Source organism: Urocitellus parryii, chromosome 9 (genome assembly GCF_045843805.1).
Source record: "Urocitellus parryii isolate mUroPar1 chromosome 9, mUroPar1.hap1, whole genome shotgun sequence".
Taxonomy (NCBI): Eukaryota; Metazoa; Chordata; class Mammalia; order Rodentia; family Sciuridae; genus Urocitellus; species Urocitellus parryii.
This window is the reverse complement of record NC_135539.1, coordinates 74,561,784-74,582,669: the sequence shown is the minus strand read 5'-3', so window position 1 is coordinate 74,582,669 and position 20,886 is coordinate 74,561,784. Positions and strand designations below refer to the sequence as shown.

General features: G+C 45.0%; 1 protein-coding gene across 1 annotated transcript; it reads right to left on the bottom strand.

Annotated features, from left to right (window-relative positions):
* Positions 1 to 748: 748 nt before the first annotated feature.
* Positions 749 to 19,972, bottom strand: Asb13 (ankyrin repeat and SOCS box containing 13). Its single transcript, XM_026391814.2, has 6 exons — positions 19,849 to 19,972; positions 10,544 to 10,731; positions 9,254 to 9,404; positions 8,508 to 8,642; positions 4,052 to 4,243; positions 749 to 3,408 (listed from the first exon to the last, which is right to left on the bottom strand). Exons 1-6 carry the CDS (start codon positions 19,889 to 19,891, stop codon positions 3,281 to 3,283), a joined length of 837 nt encoding a protein of 278 aa, XP_026247599.2. The 5' UTR covers positions 19,892 to 19,972; the 3' UTR covers positions 749 to 3,280.
* Between the last annotated feature and the right edge of the window lie 914 nt (positions 19,973 to 20,886).

Below are 20,886 nucleotides of genomic sequence, written 5' to 3'. Positions count from 1 at the left end.
AAATAAACAAAATGTGGTTTTGTGTCCAACTACTTCTAAAAAATAAATATTTAAAAAAGAAAGAGTCACATAGATATCTGTCTCTCTCTCTCTTTATAAAGACATTTGACCCCTTGTTGCTCCTCCACACATTCAATTTTTATGAAAAAAAATTAAATACCCAAACACATGATAACAGCTGATTCTATTCACTACCCAACATGAACAAATAGCAGCATTCTACCATGTTTATTTATTATCATTTTTTAAGACGGGAATGTTGCAGAGTTAAGTTTCCCTTTGTTCTTATGCATAGAGATATTCCATTCTGACTTCCCAGAGCCAGGACAAGGACACCAGGTGTGGTTTCCATATGTGTGCCTCATATGCATGTATTAGATGCTTGGGCTCTTCCAAATTTAAATTTATGCAAAAGGTTCATACTGTAGATAGATGTGTGTGTGTGGCAACTTTTTTCATCCACCATTATATTTTTTTTAGATTTGCTTACGTTAAAACATGTAATTCTAATTCATCTTAAATGTTCCAGGATGTAGACGTTATGCAAGTACCTTCTACAGCTTAGTCCCCGCTGAACACCATCTTTCACCACTACAAATATAGCTGCAGTACAAATCCTCATGAACATCTCCTTGTGATGTCATTAAGGTATATTTATATCAGAGTAGAGCTCCTGGAGACCTGGGCTAAGCACACTTTTAACCATGCTACCATCCAATCATTCTCCAAAATAGATGTTCCAATTTATTCCCCATCAATAGTTCCTAATTGTCCATAAGGTACATCAACATTAGAAAACTGTCAGATCTTTCAACATTTTTTCAAGATGATGGTATATGGCATCATTTTGATGAATTAAATATTCATTAATTTACATTTCTTGTGAATGGACATTTGAAGATTCCACTTTCATAAATTCTCTGTTCATCTTCTTCGCTCAGTTTCAAATTGGGTTGTTAAATGTTTTTCTTACCAGTTTATAAGAAGATCTTTTTCTATTTTGATTACAGTTATTTGTCATTTGTATTGCAAATGTCTTCTCCAAATCAAGTCAATTGCACATTGAGTTTCAAAATGCAAACTGTAAGGTTTTCTGACACTAGCATCCCCGAAAGCCATAGGATCTATAAACATTAACAAAACCTCAGAAGTCATAGCCACATAATTTTCACACTTGAGGAACACTTTATACTTTTCAAAGTATCCTTTAATCATCTAAATTCAGCCTCATAAAAACCTATGTGGCTAAAAGGGGCTCATTTCCTCACCTGTGGGGAGAAGGGATTGGTCAATAGTTGGTCAAGATCCTTTTAATGATCTAGGTCTGACCTGTTATTCCAATTTGGCAGCTGGGACAACCCAGGCCCAAAGGAGTAAGAAAACTGTCTTCCATCACAGCCCTGTATAAGGTGGAGAAGCTATACCTTAGTCATCTGGCCCCTTATACAGGGAGTGAACCGTCTTCATCCACACAGGAGGAAGCCTATCCAGTGTTTCTGCCCCAGAAGAAAAGGGTCACATGAATGCAAGGCACTTTATTCAACCTTTTATTGAGCACTAAGTTTACCAGCACCTGAATATATTAAGATTTATACCATCTGGAGATGATACCAGATTTCATTACTAAAGGGAAGTTTCTATTAGAGATGAAAGAGGCAGAACCCAATGCTTTTTTAAAATTATTATTGTCATTACATGCAGAAACATTGATTTGTTGAGAACAATTTCCCAGTATAAGACAAAGCTTCACCATAACAATGGCTAAAACTCGGAGATGGAAACACCCGTGGCCACCAGCCTGAGATGCTTCAACAGCTCTGTGGCCCTACCCAAGAAACCATGTGGGCAGATGATCTGGTGGCACCACTGGCCTCACCGTGTCCAGCTCAGTCTCCTTCTATTCCACACTGTGGATGGGAGGCCCAGGCCAGCCTGGAAGTGTCTGGTGGCCACCTTGCCCCCATTTCTGGGCATGCTGGCTTCAGAACAGGCATAGCTCACATGAGCATTTCCAAGTGCTGCTTCCTGTTTCCCTAGAAACCAAATATGTCTAATTATGCAAAATTCCAGAGTTCAACTCCTGTCGTACATATTCTTTTTTTTTTTTAATTATGATACAGAATGTCAGCCAGGCAAATGTTATCTGAATACACTACTTAATATTTCACCTCATAGCCTAAAAACTAGAAGGACTGGTTTCTATTACTATTTGACTATTTCACTTTCTTTTCCTGCCTTGCCCCGTGAGTCTCATTCCTACTCAGTTCACAGCCCTGGACCAGTCTTACAGATGACATAGGTTGCACGAGCATCTGCAAGATGAATGAGTAAATAGGTACTGATGCTCTTCAGGGGAGGCCACCATCTCCTGCCAGTTTTACTGCTTTAAGGAGTTGGTGAGAAAGGGTAGAAGAATTCATTTGGCAACTGTAGAAACAGTTGAAAAATAGTCCCTAAAGAGTCTCCTAACAGCCCTTTACATTGGGAATCACCAGCCTTGAGAATGTGCATGAAGGGTCTTCCCATCACCTATTGTTTTTATGGCTCATTGACAAATCCTTAGTGTTGCAGCCCATACCTCCTGTAAAGGCTCTTCATCCTACATAAACTTCTTAAAAGAGTTGAGACTTAACATTAAAGACAAACTTCCTAAGAAACACTGCTAGTTGTGGGGAATTCAAAGCTTGAGCCTTTCCCCACTATGACCCGTATGAAGCCCCTGAGTGGTGGATACACCTGGGTGCAGGTAGGCCTTGGAAAGTGCCAACTGCTGCCCCCCCAAAAATATCTAGGTGGCAAGACATCACCATAGTGGTCATCCCAGACCACAAGATCAGGTGCTAGGACTTGGAGCTTCTATGGCATGCCACCCAGACACAACAGCAGTGCCCCGAGTCCCCAGTCCTGCCTGGCCTCCCCTGTCTGTGCTCCTTGAGTCTCCTGTCCTGAGCGAGCCTTTGAGAGAGGTGGGTAAAAAGAGGAAAATTAGACACCTGGGCCCACACAGAGGGACAGCACCAGTTCCAGAGGACCAGAACAGGGTCATATCCACAATTATGACCTGAGACAGGCCTTTCCAAGGCCTTGGAAATCTTCTCTAGGATTTGAGAGAGAAGACCAAACAGGACAGCTGAAAGAGACTCAAAGAATGTTGTTCAATCCTACAGCAATCACGGTGTTTCAGACAAGCAGGCAGAACCCTCTCCAGTCTGAGACTGGGCACAGCAAGGGTGGCAGCCCAGGATAGTGGCCAGCCCGCCCCAGGCCACGCTCCTGCAGCTCAGTTGTAGCAGAGATAATCGATGATCCTGGGAGGGATGTTCAACTTTGCTATTTTCTCCAGTCCTCGAACACCGGTGGCCTTCCTTAAGCTCACTCTGCAGAGTTGTGACAAGGTTAGAGGTGTCTCTGGAAAAGGGAATGAGGAAGTAAGTATAGGAGGTTAGTTTCAGCAAGGAGCCTAACGTCCTTCAACCTAAAAGACACTAAGGCAGAATTGGAAAAGCCTCCCTGTCCCCTGGAATTAGAACGTGCCTGCATGCCTCCTCAGCAGAGTTAGCAGAGAGGATGGCCAAGGACTAAGGAAAGAAGACCAGGAAACAGAATGCAGGGCCCCTGGGGTTTCATTTTGTGGTTTTGGAGCTTTGAGCAGGGGGTTTGTTTTTCTTTTTCTGAACCACTGTGAACATTCTCCACACAGATTTGTCAGCGAAGAACTAATTGGTAGCTGTAGTCCCATTTGTCAAATAGCCAAATGATGCACAGCTTCAGGGTTTATTCTGGGGCATGTGCTAATGGCTGGCAGCACTGCTCCAGGCTCCAGGTCCCAGGCCCTCTTTCCCCGGTGATACCATGGGCCACAAAAAACGTGGGAAGAACTGGTGTGCCTGCACAAAACAGCTCCTGCTGATGGAGTACTCTAATGACATCCCAGAGGCAAAGAACAGGAGCTCAGGACTAACTACTAAGCTCTAAGTGGGAGCTCAGGAAGAACTGGCAGACTAGCCTAAGGCCAAGGGTGGAGGTAAGGGTGCCTGTAGGTGGGGCTCACTTTCGTAGTACTCAAAGCACTTGGCTGGGGCGCTGCTGCTCCACGTGTAGTCCGAAGGCTTCTTCCCACGGTTGTCCCGGGCATAGATGTTGCCTCCAAACTGGATGAGCATCTCGATGAGGTCCACGTTCTTTACCTTGGCCGCATGGTGAAGGGCCGTCTCATGAAGTTTTGCTGCATTCACATTGGCTCCTGGAGGTCCAGCGCAGAGAAAATGTCAAAGGAGAGAACTTGAAGCCAAGAGAAAACTAGCCGGTACACGTGGCACCACGTGCCAAGCAATCCCCACCCAGAAAGCAAAATCAAGGCAGACTCCTCCGTGGCTCTTCAAAGATGCTTTTCAAACTCCAAGGGTAAAATTACTTTTTTTTTCCCCTATGAGAAGGCAACAATAATAAGTAAAAATAACTGGAAATAGAACCAAAAAGAAGAAAAAACAACAGGCTTCCTTGTGAGTCTACTGTCAGTTCTGATGCAGTATGCCCTCAGAGGGCCACAGATGTCTGGAATCTCAGCTGAGCCACCCAAGTATTCCTGTGTCCTGAAGAAGTCACAGTGCTCCCTCCTGGCATGGGCACACCAGGCTCAAATATATAGATCCCCTAGCATCAATAAGTAATCCCTCTAAGTGACAAATTCAAGCCACAATCATAAAATTATAAAATATGGCAGCAGTATGCACTCAAAAAGTATTGAAACATCCTGCTTTCTGATTTAAAATATTTTTAACATCCTAATGAAATTTAAGAACTGCGTTCATGCTGCTAAGAATACAGCAAGCACTCCAATGGAATAGAACAAGAGATAAACACTTTTCCCATTTCCCACAGTCAAAATTCACAGCCAAAATTCAGAGCTCAGGTCAGGAAAAATATCCATCAATCAAGAAAAAGGCTAGACTAGTGAATTTTTTCCTCCCCAGCACCCAGGGCCTCATGCTTTTTAGGCAAGCCCTCTACTAATAAGCTACATTCCCAGCTCCCCACCCCCACTCCACCTTTTTTTTCATTTTATTCTGAGATAGGTTCTTACTAATTGTCCAGGCTGCCCTCCAACTTGTAATGCTCCTCCCTTAGCCTCCCAAGCAGCTGGAATTCAGCATGCACCACCACACCTGGTTCAGATGACCTATATACTTAGCTTGGCACAAATGAATTACAAAAAAGTATATAAAAAAGTAAAAATTAAAGAAAGATTCCCCCTATATCCAACCACTATGTCACATTAGGGATTTTCTTCCAATGCTTGCTTATAAGAATAAATACCCTGTACAATCATAACTCAAATGTAAATTTTAATGCTAAATGCACACTAAAATGTCCCCAGCATAAGGTTTACAGTATCTAAAGTGCAGGTAGCTTCTCTCCTGTTTTAATTCTGTCAATATTCTTGCCAGCTGGGAAGGAAAGCAATTGTCTCTATTTAACAACAGAAAGAGGCATAAGAGAAGCAAAACTATACTCCCAAGGTCAGAGAGGAAACTGAGGCTGGAAAGAACCTAAAAATGATCTCTGCCTGCCATGCTATTTGCCACAGTGACTCCACAGATGAGGCCCAGGTGAAGACTCTTCTAAAGCAGCCTTCCCAAGATATACATTGGGGTTTGGTTGTTGTTGTTGTTTGGTTTTTGTTTTTTTGCACTGGGGATTGAACCCAGGGGCGCTTAATCCTCAGCCCTTCTTACTTTTAATTTTGAGACAGATTCTCACTAAATTGCTGAGGGCTTTACTAAGTTGCTGATGCTGCCCTCAAACTTGCCTCAGCCTCCCAATTCACTGGGATTACAGCTGGGTGCCACCACACCCAGCACAATGGGATCTTTCTAAAACGTGCACCTGGCATCATGTGACTGGGTGTTAGAGGAAGAAAGATGAATAAATGAGGAAAGAAGCTGGAAGCCTCAGTGGCTGTTAGAAACAGCAACCCGGATGTGCACACAGCAATATGGAATGCGTCTTGAAAACACAGTGCTGGATGGAAAAAGAGACATATATAGCCCCATAGCATTTATGTCCATTAAAGATAAGTACTGCAACTGATAATGTGTATCCTACAAAAACACAAAGAGAGAAAACATATATGGATACTCATGGAGGGACAGGGACCGAGGAAAGAAAGAGGAAGGCAGAGAGGAAGGGAAGGAGAGGTTCTGAACAAAGTGACTCTGTGCAGCGCAATGATGATAGCATGCCTTGAACTGAGTAGTATGAGACAGAGACAGAGAACAGGGATGCCGGCAAAACAACCGGTTTCATGTGGGCAACTCTCAGCGTCATGCTTCAGAGAAAGGGGTCATTACCAAAGTCCTGACTTCAAAGCGAAATAGGATCAAAGTGGATTCAGAGTAAGAACCACAGCCGGCAAAGTGAAGGGACTAACACACCCTAGCATGCCACGAGCCGGCACAATTCTGGAACATAAACACAAATAGCTCAATGCAAGCTTTCTGCCACGATAGACAGGGGAAAAAAAATCATGAAGAGGACTGGCTGAGAAGGCAGAAACAAAACAGTCCTCCTTTAGCAACTTCCAAATGCTTCCAGCAGAGTTAAATATTTACTGGCAGTGCTTAGATCAAAAAAATGACATCCCCAAAATAACTGGACTTTCACCCTCACCATTCCTCCTCCTTTGCAAATAGAATCTAGTTCCTTGACTTGGTTGCACTGCTTAACGGAGAACAAAAAGTAGATCTGTCTCGGTATCCACCCAGTGCGACGTGGCAGCTCCACAGCTCAGCTTGCTCAGGATGGCGCTGAAATCATAGTGGAAGTGCTGCATGTTCTTCTAGAGGCTTGGAACATGGCTTTCCTTAGATGTTCCAGGAAAAAACCAACCCCAACAGTTCAGAATCATACTTTAAGACGATGCAATTTTGAGTATGTAGCAGTATGCTACTGCTTCTTTCTACTTTTCTGTGAGTTTGAAATGTTCCACAATGAAAAACTAGTTTTCGAGGAAAAAAAAATTATAATAATCCATTTGATCCAAGAAAGGCTGTTAAAGGAGACCATCTGAGAAGATCAGAATGGCCACAGAGGATCACACACAGAGTTGACTGTGTGAGTATCAGCAAGCATTGAGCTAGCACTGAACACTGCAGAGGCTTCCCCAAACCCTGGTCATCTGCAATTTCCCAGGAATATGGAAACTCCCTTTAAAAACTACAAGGTAAGGGCCAGGGATGTAGCTCAGTTGGTAAAGTGCTTGCCTCCCGTGCACAAGGCCCTGGGTTCAATCCCCAGCACCACAAAAAAAAGAAAAGAAAAAAAAAACTAGTAGGTAACCTTTTTTAAGACTATAGTGGACATTATGGCTGTCCCCTCTTCCTTTCCAACTCTCCTCCACTGTGGCCACTTGGCAACGTGCAGTGGGGGTACTTGGGTGGAGTGAGAGGACCCACCTAACCTCAGCTGCAGGTGTGAGTGCTCACTGGTTTTATCACCTACCGCTACCACAGTAATTAGTTCAGGTGATCCGGACTAGAGCCAATTAGATTTTGGACAAGTTGGGGACAAAGGGATCAGTTCGGGTTTGGACATGGGATCCAGTTTGGGCCAATGGAACACTAGGGGAGGATGCCAGAGACATCTGGAAAGGAGACTTCTCACTCTTCTGAAAAAGCTACCAGAGCTTTAAAAAGTACAGTGTTTAGATATGAAGCCTGAATCTACTACAGCCACCTGACTACTACCCCAGGATATAGCTAATACGTAGGGAAACAGAATTGCAAAACTCAAAGAAATGGAGGTCTTAGTGATAATGTTAAACCACCAAGTCAAAGTGACCCTAGACCTGCTCTTCTTCTCATCCTTTAAGTCCCCTGAGCCAAGAAGTACCCTTTATCGTTTCTCCAGTTGTTCCTTGTTTTCTGATTACAGCCAGCTTTCCCTATCCATGGGTTCTACATTCATGGATTTAACCAACCAAGAATCAAAAATATTCAGAAAAAAATGATTGTGTCTGTACTAAACATGTACAGACTTTTCCCCACCTTCGAAAAAGAGTGAGCCTTTCAGACACGTTGGTAATGGTTGGATTACAAATGCTCCATTCTCTTAAGACTGCAGACTCCACGTCCCATTTTTCCCTTGTCTCTTTTGGATTCAGACAACAATGCTATCAGGCAGCAACTGTGCATGATTGCCTGTGTCCTCTAAAAATAGTCTTTTGCATTTGATGAGCACCAACCACACACCAAGCACTGTGGAGACATAATTAAGACTCCTCCCAATAACCCTGCAAAATAGGTTTTGTTTTTCCAGTTTTATAGAAACGGAGGCCAAGTTCTCCCTGGCAAGTATGAGAGCCAGCTTCAAACCCTGATCTGTTTGACGCTGCTGCACAGCTCTTTGCCAGGCGCAGCACGGCTAAGCCATTCATGCAGGTAAATAATAGCTCAGATAAGCCACCCACGTGGGTAAATACCAGTTCAGGTGATTAACTACGTACGCACCTGCATTGAGAAGCACTTTGACACAGTCCAGGTGCTCCCGCGCACAGGCAACGTGCAGAGGGGTCCCAAAATGGCAATCATGCGCTTCCAGATTGGCCCCGACGTCAATAAGAAGCCTCACACATTCAGAACTCCCTTGGAATAAATGGGAAAAAAAATGGAAACATCCATAAGTATGTGCATTGGAAATAATAAGCATGGCAAACATCAAATGGAACAGATGGCCCTGTGGCTGTGGGCATCCCAGTCCTGCCTCCTGGCTGAACTCACTCAGCCTTTGCCACTATTCAGGTATCCCTGCTTCTTTCTGGCTCCTCTTTCTGTCTCCGATGCAGGTTTGGATCAAGGGCCCTCTGCTCTCCTCTCCTGGCACATCTGCCCCAGACTGCATCTTCACTTTTCATATAATTACCTCTCCATTGTTGGTACTACCCAGTTTCCACCTCTAGCCCTGAAACACAACTCCACAGCTACAACTGTGCTGGCCCGGCTCACCTGGATGCTGTGACCACCACACAGTCCTGTCTCTCCCCTTCCCAGGGGTCCTGCTCCTGGCTAATCCCTTTCAGCCCGCAGAATGGCTCCTAGCTCAAACTTGAGCCATATTTGACCCCATGCAGCTCTCTGTCACACCAAGTCCTATTAATTCTTCCCCAAAACCTTTTAAATAAATCCATCCCTTGCCACATTCCTACTCTAGGCTGTGAACGCTTTGCACTGGATCAACTCACCACTCATCAACTCACCACTCATGCATGCCTCATGCAGCGGGGACGCTGTGTACAGTGGGGGATTGACCTTCGCCCCATAAGACAGCAAGAGCTTCACACACTCAATGCTGCCAGAGGCACAGGCATCGCAGAGAGGGGTGCTGCCGTCGATGTTTCGAGCATCCACCTCAGGGGGAATTAGAAACAAGTGTCAGAGGGCACAGCAAACATGTGCAACTTCTTTCTCATCTTGATGTGCACTCATCTTTGCAAAGACATGTCTTAGAAGCTGGTTTGCTATTATGTACCAAGGCATCAGCCAGACAAAGAAGTTCAAAGATAAAGAGATGCTGTTGGAGGAGGGAGTGCCCATCAGCATCCCAAGCACAGAAGTCCTCCCACTGGAGGTTCTTTTCTCCTGGGGCAGGAGAGACCTCTGCCTCACTGCTATCTCAAATAACTAATAAGCACAAAGCAGGAAAGTAGAGGCTGAAGTTGCCAGCTGGGGGAGGCAGGATATAAAAATGGGTTTTAGCTGAAACCTCCACTAAAAGGAGGCCCAAGACTGCTTAACATGCCTCCTCTAGTGCAAAAATCATGGGCCAGCAAAAGGCAACTCCCTAAATTGGCAAATTCTACTTATAATTTGTCCAAATTCAGCTTCTATGTGCTGAAACTTGTTCATTGCAAGCTTCTGGGAAAAGTAGATGGTACATCGCCTGCACTTCTTTCTACCCCCCCCCAACTCTGAGACCAGAGCCCCACATTCCTTATAAGTCCACTCAGTGGGGGAGGGGGAGGGGACCTGCCAGCTCCCCAGAGCCAGCAGCTAAACAGACAGGAATTCTGCCAACTGGAAAACGCTGGCGCCTTCAAACCAGCCATCGGGTGAGTACTTACACTAGGGAAGGCACCAAATCAGAATTTTGGTTTTGTTCCTTTTTTTCCTTCCCTCTACCTCCAGAGCCAGCCTCTCTAACCAGTCATTCTGAACCCTGGAACCCTGCTCTGAGCCCAGGCCCCCATTCCTCTCCCAGAGCAGAGCACCCCCACCAACAAACTTTGCTAAAACCCCTCAGAGCAAGATCACTTCCTGGCACTCTGTCCTCAGTGCGCAGCACACTTGCTGTGCCTCCCTCCTCCCGAACTTCCAAGCACACCCTGTCCGATCTTCAGGCCTTTCCTTCCCAGCCTGCCTCAAAGTGTCCTGCATATCGCTGCTTTCCCATCACATAAGGCAAATCCCAAGTCATCTCTTTCCCTCCCTCCAGAGGTCTCCCTAGTCGGTCGCATCTATTCCTGCAGCTGCAGCCCAGAGCCACTCACCTGGGCCCCAGCTGCCAGCAGCAGCTGCACGCACTGCGCCTGGCCCTGCAGACTGGCCGCGTGCAGTGGCGTGATGGAGTCCACCGTGACCTGGTTGACGCAGGCGCCGCTTTCGATCAGCTGCTGCAGCTGCAGGCTCTCGCCCCGTTGGGCGGCCTCGTGCACCGGGGTGCGCTCCACCCAGAAACCTGGAGAGGAAATGAAGCTAGCGCTAAGACCCTGACACTTGATCCTTGACAATAAACACACAAAGGACTCCGGGGACCCCCTGACACCCCAGGCAGGACACCTGATCACATAATTGGTCTCAGGACTCTAGTTAAAATTCTTGAGCGATCCCCACTGCCTGGAGGGTGGATTCCAAAGTCCTTGGTGAGGCATATAAGGAAGTCAGTGGACCTCGCCCATCTCTGTGATCCCATCTCCCTGGAGTAGAGCCCAGGAGGCATGCATGCATAGCTCCTGCTTTACGTCCATTCAGCAGCTCATCAAGATGGAATTAGTACCCTCTACTACCATATTCAAAGACAAATAAGATACAGCAATAGGTAGTGCACAGTCAGGAGCAAAGAAAATGTAGAAACAATCCAAATCATGGTCACCATGGTAGTGGAAGAACCTTTCAAGTAAGGAGAACTCAGACTTAGACTCTCCCAAGTTCCCAGGGACAGGCAGGGGAAGCATCACAGAGGAGGGGAAGCTGTGGTTATCCAGGTTAAGTTTTGTTTATCCATCTCTGTGTTCCTAGCACCTGGCATGGCCTATGTCTCAAAGAAGACGTCCATGTCCACCTGCTTGGCGAAGACTGCATGAAGGAATGAATGAATCTAACTGAATTACTAAAATGAATTACTAAGTAAACATTTTAAATGAAATTTTAGCTTTTAAAAGAAAATCTAATTTTATTTCTTTTTCTTTTCTTTTCTTTTTTTTTTTTTGTTGTAGTTGGACACATCACCTTTATTCCTCTTGTTTATTTTTTTTTTATTTTATGTGGTGCTGAGGATCGAACCCAGGGTCTCGCACCCAGTGCGAATGGAGCGCTCTACAGCTGAGCCATAACCCCAGCCCTTGTTTCTTTATATGACTACTCTTTAGAGGAAATGCAACTATTGGTAACCATACTTTCTAGCAAATAAACTTCAGCTGCCCCTGCTGAAGTGGCAACAATTGAGAACAGAGATAAGAAGCAGCATGATAAGAAAAAGAAAAAAAGGAAAGAAAAACAGAAAGAGAGAAAAGAAAAAAATTTCTCTCCATTAAAGGGCATAGTCAACAAAGTGAAAAGGCAACCCATGAAATGGATAAAATATCTGCAAATCACATATCTGATAAGGGGTTAAAATCCAGAATATATAAAGAACTTCTACAACTGAACAACCAAAAAGCAAACAATCCATCTGAAAAGTGAGCAAAGGATTTGAAGAGATATTTATTCAAAGAAGACGTAAAAATGTCCAACAAGCATATGTTCTCATACCCATTAGGATGACTATATCAAAAACAAAAATCAAAAATCAAAGCTAAGTGTTGGCAAGGATGTAGAGAAACTGGAACCCCGGTGTGCCATTGGTAGGAATGTAAAATGATATAACCCTGTGAAAAATAATTGACAATTCTCCAAAAAGTTAAACGCAGAATACCATGAGGTCCAGCAATTACACTTCCTGGTATATACTCAAAAGAACTGAAAGCAGAGATCTGAGATACTGGCACATCCATGTTTATATCATCATCATTCACAGTAGTTAAAATATAGATGTAACCTTAGTGTCCATCAAAAGATGAATGGACAAGCAAAATGTGGTGTGCACATACAATGGAATATTATTCAGCTTCACAAAGGAAGGAAATTCTGACACATGCTACAACATGGATAAACCTTGAAGGCATTCAGTGAAATAAAACAGTCATAAAAAGACAGATGCTGATGTTTTCATTTGCACAAGGCCTCTAAAACAGCCAAAATTAAAGAGTCAGAAAGTAGAATGATGGAAGATTAGTGTTTAAAGGGTCATCCAGTGAGTTTTATAAGATGAAAAGAGTCCTGAGTGGGGGGTGGTGACGATTATACAATATGCGACTGTGTTTATGGCACGGAATTGTATACTTAAAAATGGCTATAATGGTAAATTTTATGTCTTATATTCTTTACCACTATTAATTTTTTAAAAAATTAAAAGAGTAGCAAAAAGATGGAGGAGGACCTGGGGCATAGTGAGGGCAGTCGCCTACTGATGGCTCTCTGCAGGAGACAGCTCTACAATGGGAGTAGGAGAGGGTGCTTGCTGCCTGGGGTGATATCCCCAAGCCACTGGATGGCCCTTCTAGGGTTGTAATGCAAGGGAGAGGGAGCAACTCCCTTCATGAAGACCAGCAGCCAGCAATGCAGAGATGACATCCCAGGGACAGCCCTGGGACAAGGTAACCTTAAATCTATCCCTGAAGAGTAAGCACAAGAAATGTGGCTAACTAATAGACTGGCCAGACCTGACCACAGCCTGGAGTCTGGACCCTGGTGTGACAGGATGTTCCCTCCTCCCAGCACTATCTCCCTCAGGGAGTGACACCTTGGAAACTTGAGATCCTGCACAGTTCTGGCAAGTTCTCTCTAGGGCTAGATTCCTCCCCTAAATCCCTCTTGGTCACAAGCTCCCTCTCATCCCTCTCCCTCTAACACAGCTAGATCACAAGTTGGTCATGTGGGCCCTGCTCACAATCCTCCAGTGGCTCCTTTCTCCAGCATAGGACCTGCTTGCTGCTGTGACACAATCCTGGCAGTTTCCCTCCCCTCCCTACTCTTCTCCAACTGAGACAGAAATTTGGGGATAAAGGAAGATACTGAGTCTCAACTGAAGTGCCCATTGAAATGCAGAAAACACCTAGGAACCACTGAGATGCAGAAAGCAACCAGGAACAATGGCAACTCCCCAGCGACTTGCCCACCGCCTGTGCCCCACCTTGCCTTCCCACAAGAGGGTGGTGCACAAGTACAGGAAAAACTGGCTAAGAATTGTGTCAATCCACCTTGGCTTCACCTCTAGTCGAGACCCCAGCAACTGTCCCACTCTAAATATTGAGACCCCCACACCACCTTTCTACCTCAAGTGTGTATTTCTTGCTTTACCCCAAAGGTGTTTCTCTTGAGGTAGCCCCCCTTCTCCCTTGAATACTCCATCTACTTGCCTAAATAAACATCATTCTGTGCCTTTGACTGGCATGTGCTGAAATTCTTTGCCATCAAAGAATTCCGCTTGTCCAGAGCCACATTCCCCCTTCACTCCCAGAATTCCGCATGATCCTTCTCCGGAGGCTTGTCCTCTCCGGTGACACAATATCTCTGAACTCCTTCAGGTTCAGAGTGTCACACAGTGTCAGGCCTCTGTGTGTGCTGTTCTCCGCTGCCTGAATTGCCCTCCCTCAGTCCCCCAGGCCCCAGGTCCACCTTCTTTCCAGCCTAGTGACTAAATTCCTTCTCTACCACTAAGGCCCAGAGGAATGTCTGCACTTTCAAGAAGCCTCGGGAGCAGCGGGTCGTTCACCCACCCTTGCCCTTCATCTCTGTACAAATAGCTAATTCGAATTCTTCCCTTCCTGACCTAAGGCAGTCCTTGGGCACCTTGGAGATGGGACCATGGCAGATTGGCGTCCAGCTCCAGCACAGACCTGACACACAAGAATCTGAATGAATAAATATTCCCCAGAAGCATCTTTTACTTGCTGGGCTGAGCTTTTTATCCCTGCAGCTAGTTCTATCCCTGCTCAGCCAAACCACAAACAACTTCCAGCCCCTTACAAATCTACCCACTACCAGACAATAACCTGAGACAACAGGGTTGTACTTGCAGACTCTGGCCAGCCAGCCATACTCAGGAACTGGTGCGTCAATTAAAGAAGAATTTGTGTTGTAACAGGAGAGGAGGCTGTAGCCAGGGCAGGGTGTGATCCAGCGCGGACTGCTGGATTCCAGTTCATTCCTGCCTCTCCCCTTCACTTCAGTTCAGAGTCACGGAGATGCTTACATTGTTCCTCAGGTCACCTGTTGCTTGTAGCCCCACCCCCACCCCCAAATAATGGCTAAGCAAAAATCTTTGCCTTGAACCTAGAAAGTTCCATGAATGTCATCTACATATCTACTGCCAGATAACTGCTTAAATTCTCACATCTGAGAGTCCAGGACCAGGACCAAGCCTGACCCTCCAGATTGAAAAGCCCTAGCTGAGGACATCAGGCTGCTCAGTCTGCCCTTGGGGAGCTGATGGGTACAGTGACCAGACCCAGGAATCACCCACTGGTGAGTTCAGATCAGTCTCTGTCACTAACAACTGGCCCTGTGACCTTGGGCAACCCATTCTTCTCTCAAAGCCTCTGTCTCGTCCCTTATAAAATGGAAATATTACTGCCCAGATCACAGGATGGCCGAGACTGAAGGGACTAACACCTGGACATTATTTTATACAGTGCCTAGCCAACTGAAAACACTCAGCAAGTGACAGGTGCTGCAATTATTGAGGAACCCTTATTATCATTATTACTATTCCTGAGTCCTGCTTGGAGCTTGTGTGCCAGTTCTCTCTTTGTTCCATAACAAGCCCCACCTTGTACTGAGTCCCAGTAACTCAATCCTTGTTGGAGTCCCCAGCGGGCAACTCACTGAGTCCCTGACCAGTTTACCTGCTCAGTTCCCACCTACTCAGTTTCCAGGTCCCCTGAGACCCAGCCCTGAATCTTTTAAAAGTGATTTTGCTGGGGCCAGCTCCCCAGATCCCACTGCTAAATAACTAGGAATTCTGCTGACCAGACAACCAGGGAATGAGTATTTAAACCAGGAAAAAGAGCAAATCAGTTTTATTTCTGCTTCTTTTTCTTCGCCCATCCACACAGAGAGCCAGTTTGCCGGCACCTTGTTTAGTCATTCTGGAGAATAGAGTCCTACTCTTTGAGCCCAATCAGTAACTACTCAGCCCAGGCCAGGTCTACCCTTCCAGAAAGAGCCCTACAAGCAAATTCTCCAGAGATCATCTTCCATGATGTTCTGTCTGTGCCCACTCTGATGGACCTAACTTGACCATGACCATGACCCAAGCCACTCTTCTCCCAGCTCAGCCTCTTCATGATCAAGAGACCCAAGGACACCTTCAACAGAAAGCTGATCCAGCACTATGGTTTTGAATTGTTTTCAAATATCCAAGATGCACTGTTAAATGTTGTACAGGCTGGGAATCTTGTTCATAAGTCACTAAAGGAAATCTGGGGTCCCAGCAAAAGAACAGTCATTTCAGAACTGAACACAATAAGAGGGTTCTAGTATAAGCCTTTCCCCCCCCAAAAAAAAATTCTTGAAATAATGAGGGCTCTCCCACATGCCCCATCAATAAATGTAGTTAGATGTAGTTAGATGGGAGTGGACCCCCAAATGCTGGGAAACCAACAGAAGCACCATGATTAAGCACCAGAAGCTGCAGGGGATGGTTTTCTGAAAGGTCTCAATTGGCTCATCTTTAGCTCTCAGAGAGAAGTCTGGTATGCTGCAGACATCTAAGTGCTGCAGTGCTGCAGACATCTAAGATCTGTGCACATAAGGACAACTGTTAGGGGCTGGGGATGTAGCTCAGTTGGTAGTGTTTGCCTAATATGCACAGGCCCTGGGTTCAATCCTTGACACCACCAAAAACTGTTATAGCTGAGAGGATCTCTGACATCTTTTAGGACTGACACTCCCAGGAAAGGACTGCAAGCACACCATCCTTTCATTGCCACATGCTCCCCAAACTGCAGTACAACAATCATAAAGTGCAGGTGGGGAGACCAGCCTCTCTGTCTTCATGGATTTAGCCCTGGGCACTTATGGGTTTATCCTCTCTCCCCAGAGCTCAAGGATGACAACACCTACATGGCAGAATCATTGTGGTAACTAAAGACATGTGCTGAGAAGTAGGTGCTTAATAGTGTTGATCGTCATCACCAAACTTTAATCATGCAGTCTGCATTTAAACTTTAACAGACCAGAAATTAGCAGGCACCTTGATTTCCAAGGGGGAATTGAACCTAGGGTGCTCTACCACTGGGTTACATCCCCAGTCTTTTTTATTTTCTATTTTGAGACAAGATCTTTCTAAGTTGCCCAGGCTGGCCTTGAACTTGTGACCTTCCTGCCTCAACCTCCTGAGTAACTGGGATTACAAGTATGCACCCAGCTGTCTTTTGTTGCTTTTAAAGATATTTTCAACCGTGTCTTTTAAAGTGTTTTAATTATGATTCCTAAAATATTCTTTGTCAGTAGACTTAAGATCAAATGACCTACAGTATGGTTTTAAGATGTGTTTGATGAGGTTAAAAATATTAAATATTTTTACCTTCTTGGAGAAAACAGTCTAAACTGAATAAGAGTGGGAAAAAGAAAGTGAAACACAGTAAATGAAAGTGAAAGACAAAGAGAAAGGAAGTAAAAATAGTTTGCCTAAGGAATAAAAGCCAGAAGGAAGGAAAGAAGTTCTCTGCTTAATGGAAAAGGAGCCTTCTACAAAGACCTTGAGGAAAATCCACCTTATTAGACACCTTCATCTCCAAACCTCCCTTTCCTCTCCTCCTCACTCAGCCATCCAGCAGCCTGCTACCTCCACTTCCCTTACCTTTGGCCACCCCAAGACACTTACCAGGAGAGGTTCCCTGTCCCCTGGTTCCCAAGACCCAACAAGGCACACTGAGCCTGGGTTTTGCCTCAGAAAGACCCGAGCTCTGGTCCTAAAGGGAAACTATTCATTTTAAACCCACTAAAGCCTCAGATTTCTTCTGACTGGCGATATAGTTTCACAGGACCATTTTATGAAGAAAATAAAATAATGATTTACATTATTTTGCCCATGAGAGTGCTCAGTGTTTGTAACGTACTATTATTTCCTTTGATACCTTTTTTGGCCCTAAATAAGTTTTTCTGTTTGTTTGTTTACAAGTTTTCTTTGAATTCCTATTTTAGAATAAACTTCCTGCTCAGGAGTGGTGTTGTCGCTGGGTGGAAGAGTCCTTGCCTCCCACATGCGAGGCACTGCATTTGATCCTCAGCACCACATAAAAATAAATAAACAAAATAAAGATATATTATGTCCATGTATAACTAAAAAATATTTTAAAAAAAAGAATAAACTTCCTGCTCAAAGTGTGTCTCTCCTCCTTAGAAAATGCCCTGGATTTCTGCCTTATTGAATTCTTTTTTCTCCCCGCCCACAGAAGTAAAGAATGTTAGAATTAGATCCCCAAAGATCTCATTCCATTGAGGGTGAAAGAGAAGGTATAAATCCACATAAGCAAAGAAAAATCAAGCAAGCTGGGAGACAAAAGCTGTGGGATGAGTTTGAGAAAATTTGGGAAACTGGACAGCAGACATGTGACAATACCTAAATTCTTTGTGCTTATTGAAAGGCCAAAGTGTAAGAACTGTAATCAATACCTCTGTGAGATGTTATATTAAAAATATGTAACCTCCCCAAAAAAATTTGGCAACAACCAGGCACTGTGGCACAAACCTATAATCCCAGCAATTTAGGAGGCTGAGGCAGGAGAATCACAAGATCATGGCCTGCCTCAGGAACTTAGGGAGCTCCTGTCTGAAAATTAATAAAAAGGACTTGGTATGTGACTCAGTGGTAAATCACCCCTGGATTCAATCATAAGAACAAAAATAAAGTAAATAAAATTATATAACAATAAATTCCTCTATTATGTATAATGTACCCATAAAAAATTTTTAAAAAAGAAAAATCTAAATGTTTGGTTAGAGTACACCACAGATCAGAGAATTTGAGGTCACAATGCTAAAGTGGGTTAAAGCTCCTATGGTGTCCTCCACCTCCACTGGGACAGCAATATTGTTTTGTATCTAACACATTCAGCTTACTCCTTAGGGTTGGTCATTAAAAAGTCAGCAAAACGTGTTTTTAGAAAAATATACTGAATTAAAATATGACAATGTCAAAAACAGCCATGAGCCCAGGGGTTTAGAAATCAGTTAACTAAGAACATACCTTTCTTCTACTGATAAATCCTTTAACTATGCAGAAAACATGCTTGAAGTGCCACCATACTATTTTGAATCCTCTACAAAATAAAATGTGTATTTAAATAGGCTTTGCAAGGAAGGAGAGGAGAAAAGGAGGAGTACTGGAAACTGAATTATAGCAAATCATATTCCATGCTTTATAATTTTGTCTAAATGAATTCAAATGTTATGTATAACTAAAAAGAACCAATAAAAATACATGGCATAAAAATAAACAAATAAATTAATAAGCTTCAGTGGTTAGCTGTTCACAGCATATTCAACTGAACCAATCAAACACAGATCACGCTATCAGGGTCAAAGTCTTAAGCCTGCCTACAATGAAATGCCAAGTAAAAACAAAAGTTTTATTAAATACCTTGACTATTTTGAAGGGGGTTGTTTCTCAAAAACAAATAATATCTGTGCCTTGCTATCTCTGCAATTTCTTTTTCAAATAAATTTACCCTTATGACTTTCAGCTTTCATTTGCATTAGTTTTTACCAGCGTAAAAGTATTTTGGGGCATTTTAAGGCTTTTTTTTTTTCTTTTCTTTTCAGGCTTCAAAGTACTTTCTGCGTTCATTTCATTTGCCATAATACTACTTCATTAAAAAAAAAAAAAAAGGTTTTCTTCCCCTTAACAATGTCCCTTTGCCTCTCTTCCATTTGAGTCTTGAGGGACCCAAATGACAGCGTGTAGAACTGATACTCGCTTTATCACCGCGTGTGCTACGGGGTCCCTCATTCTGGAGTCAATTCCCTGCCACAGCCGGCCGCGTCCATAGGATGCTTGTGACACTGAAACCACGGTCTCGAAGGCGGCTGGGAGGTTCATACCAGGGCCACCAACCAAGGGACCCGATGGACACGTACCAAGTTCTTCCCCTCAAGTGTACAACGACACCCCACCACCACCACCACACACCCCGCAGCTTCCCCAATGTGCGCAGGGCTCCGGTGGGTTTGGGGTTCTGAAACCTCACACTTGGTGCGTCACACGGATGACCAGCCCTACTTGGGTGAAGGTGCCGGACACATAGCGGAGACTGAGATGCTCAAGATCACCAGGACCCTGCTCTATTCGCGGCCCACCCACCAAACGCCCCTGACGACCAACAACAACAGAGCAGGTCACCCATCTCCGGAACGAATGCCATCAGATGCGCCTCTTGGGTCCCCTCTAACAGCTGCTCCCACGGTCCCCGCTCTTTCGCCAGCAGGCGATTTCTTCCTCGCGCCCGCGTCCTCCGTGCCACCCTGCTCATACCCACGTCGCCCAGGAAGCAGCTGTCAGCAGCCCGCGGCTCCATGCGGCTCTCTGGCTGGGTGCCGGCACTTCTCGGCCCCGCGACTCCGGGCGCTGGGACCAGATCCGAGACCTGCCCGGCTGCGCCGGGCCACTGGGCGGAGCCAGCCTCGGAGCGGGGCGGTCAGCTGCCGGAGGTGGCAGCGCGCCGGGAGTTGTAGTTCCTACTGTGTTGACGCGATTCCCCACACGGTGGCCACCGCCTGATGCCAACCCTGAGTCCCCCTCCGCTAAGTGCCCCCGCGCTTTGCCAAACAACTGAGGTGTATACTTGCATGTGCGAAACATATCAGTGTGCAAAACACTCGTTCCCGTGTAAACGTTTGCCTGTGTGGAAATTTGTCCATGTGCAAACCGTGTGAGTGTGCATGTGCAAAGCATGATCTGCGTGTTTACGTGCAAAACATGCATGGCGCGCAAAACGAGTGTCCATGTGAAAAATGTGTCCAGCTGCCAAAACTCACTCTGAGGCTTTGCACTGATCGAGTTCTGTTCACTTTCACGAAACTCTTCCCTTCAGAACTCTTCCGTTTCTTTTGTGTTAGCCACAAAAAGACTGGGAGGATCGCAGACTTCACAAAGCAGCTCAGCGCTTTATTCAGGAATAAAGTTTCACGCAGGAGAAGGGGATGCAGAGACGAAATGACGCCATGGTAGGACCCACTTTCCTGGTGGAAAAGGAGCCCCCGAACAAAGAAAGGGCCTGGGCTTAGATAGGTTATTCTCAGAGGTGGTCTACTGAGCATATCAATTTTCTTTGGGCACCCAAGAATTTGGAGTTAGTTCTATCAATGAGTGAAGGAGTCAGTGCTTAGGAATTTAGGGTTTGTTTTACCGGGGGAAATTTCTGTAATTTATTGTACTGGACCTGATGGAGGCCCTGGGGTCAGTGATTGGTTTCTGGAAAGAATTTGTTCACAGGAGGGTAATGCTTCGGTCTCTTCCCAGAGACTGTCTTTCCAGGTTTGATGGACACCTCTTCATCAGGGTTTGTTTTAT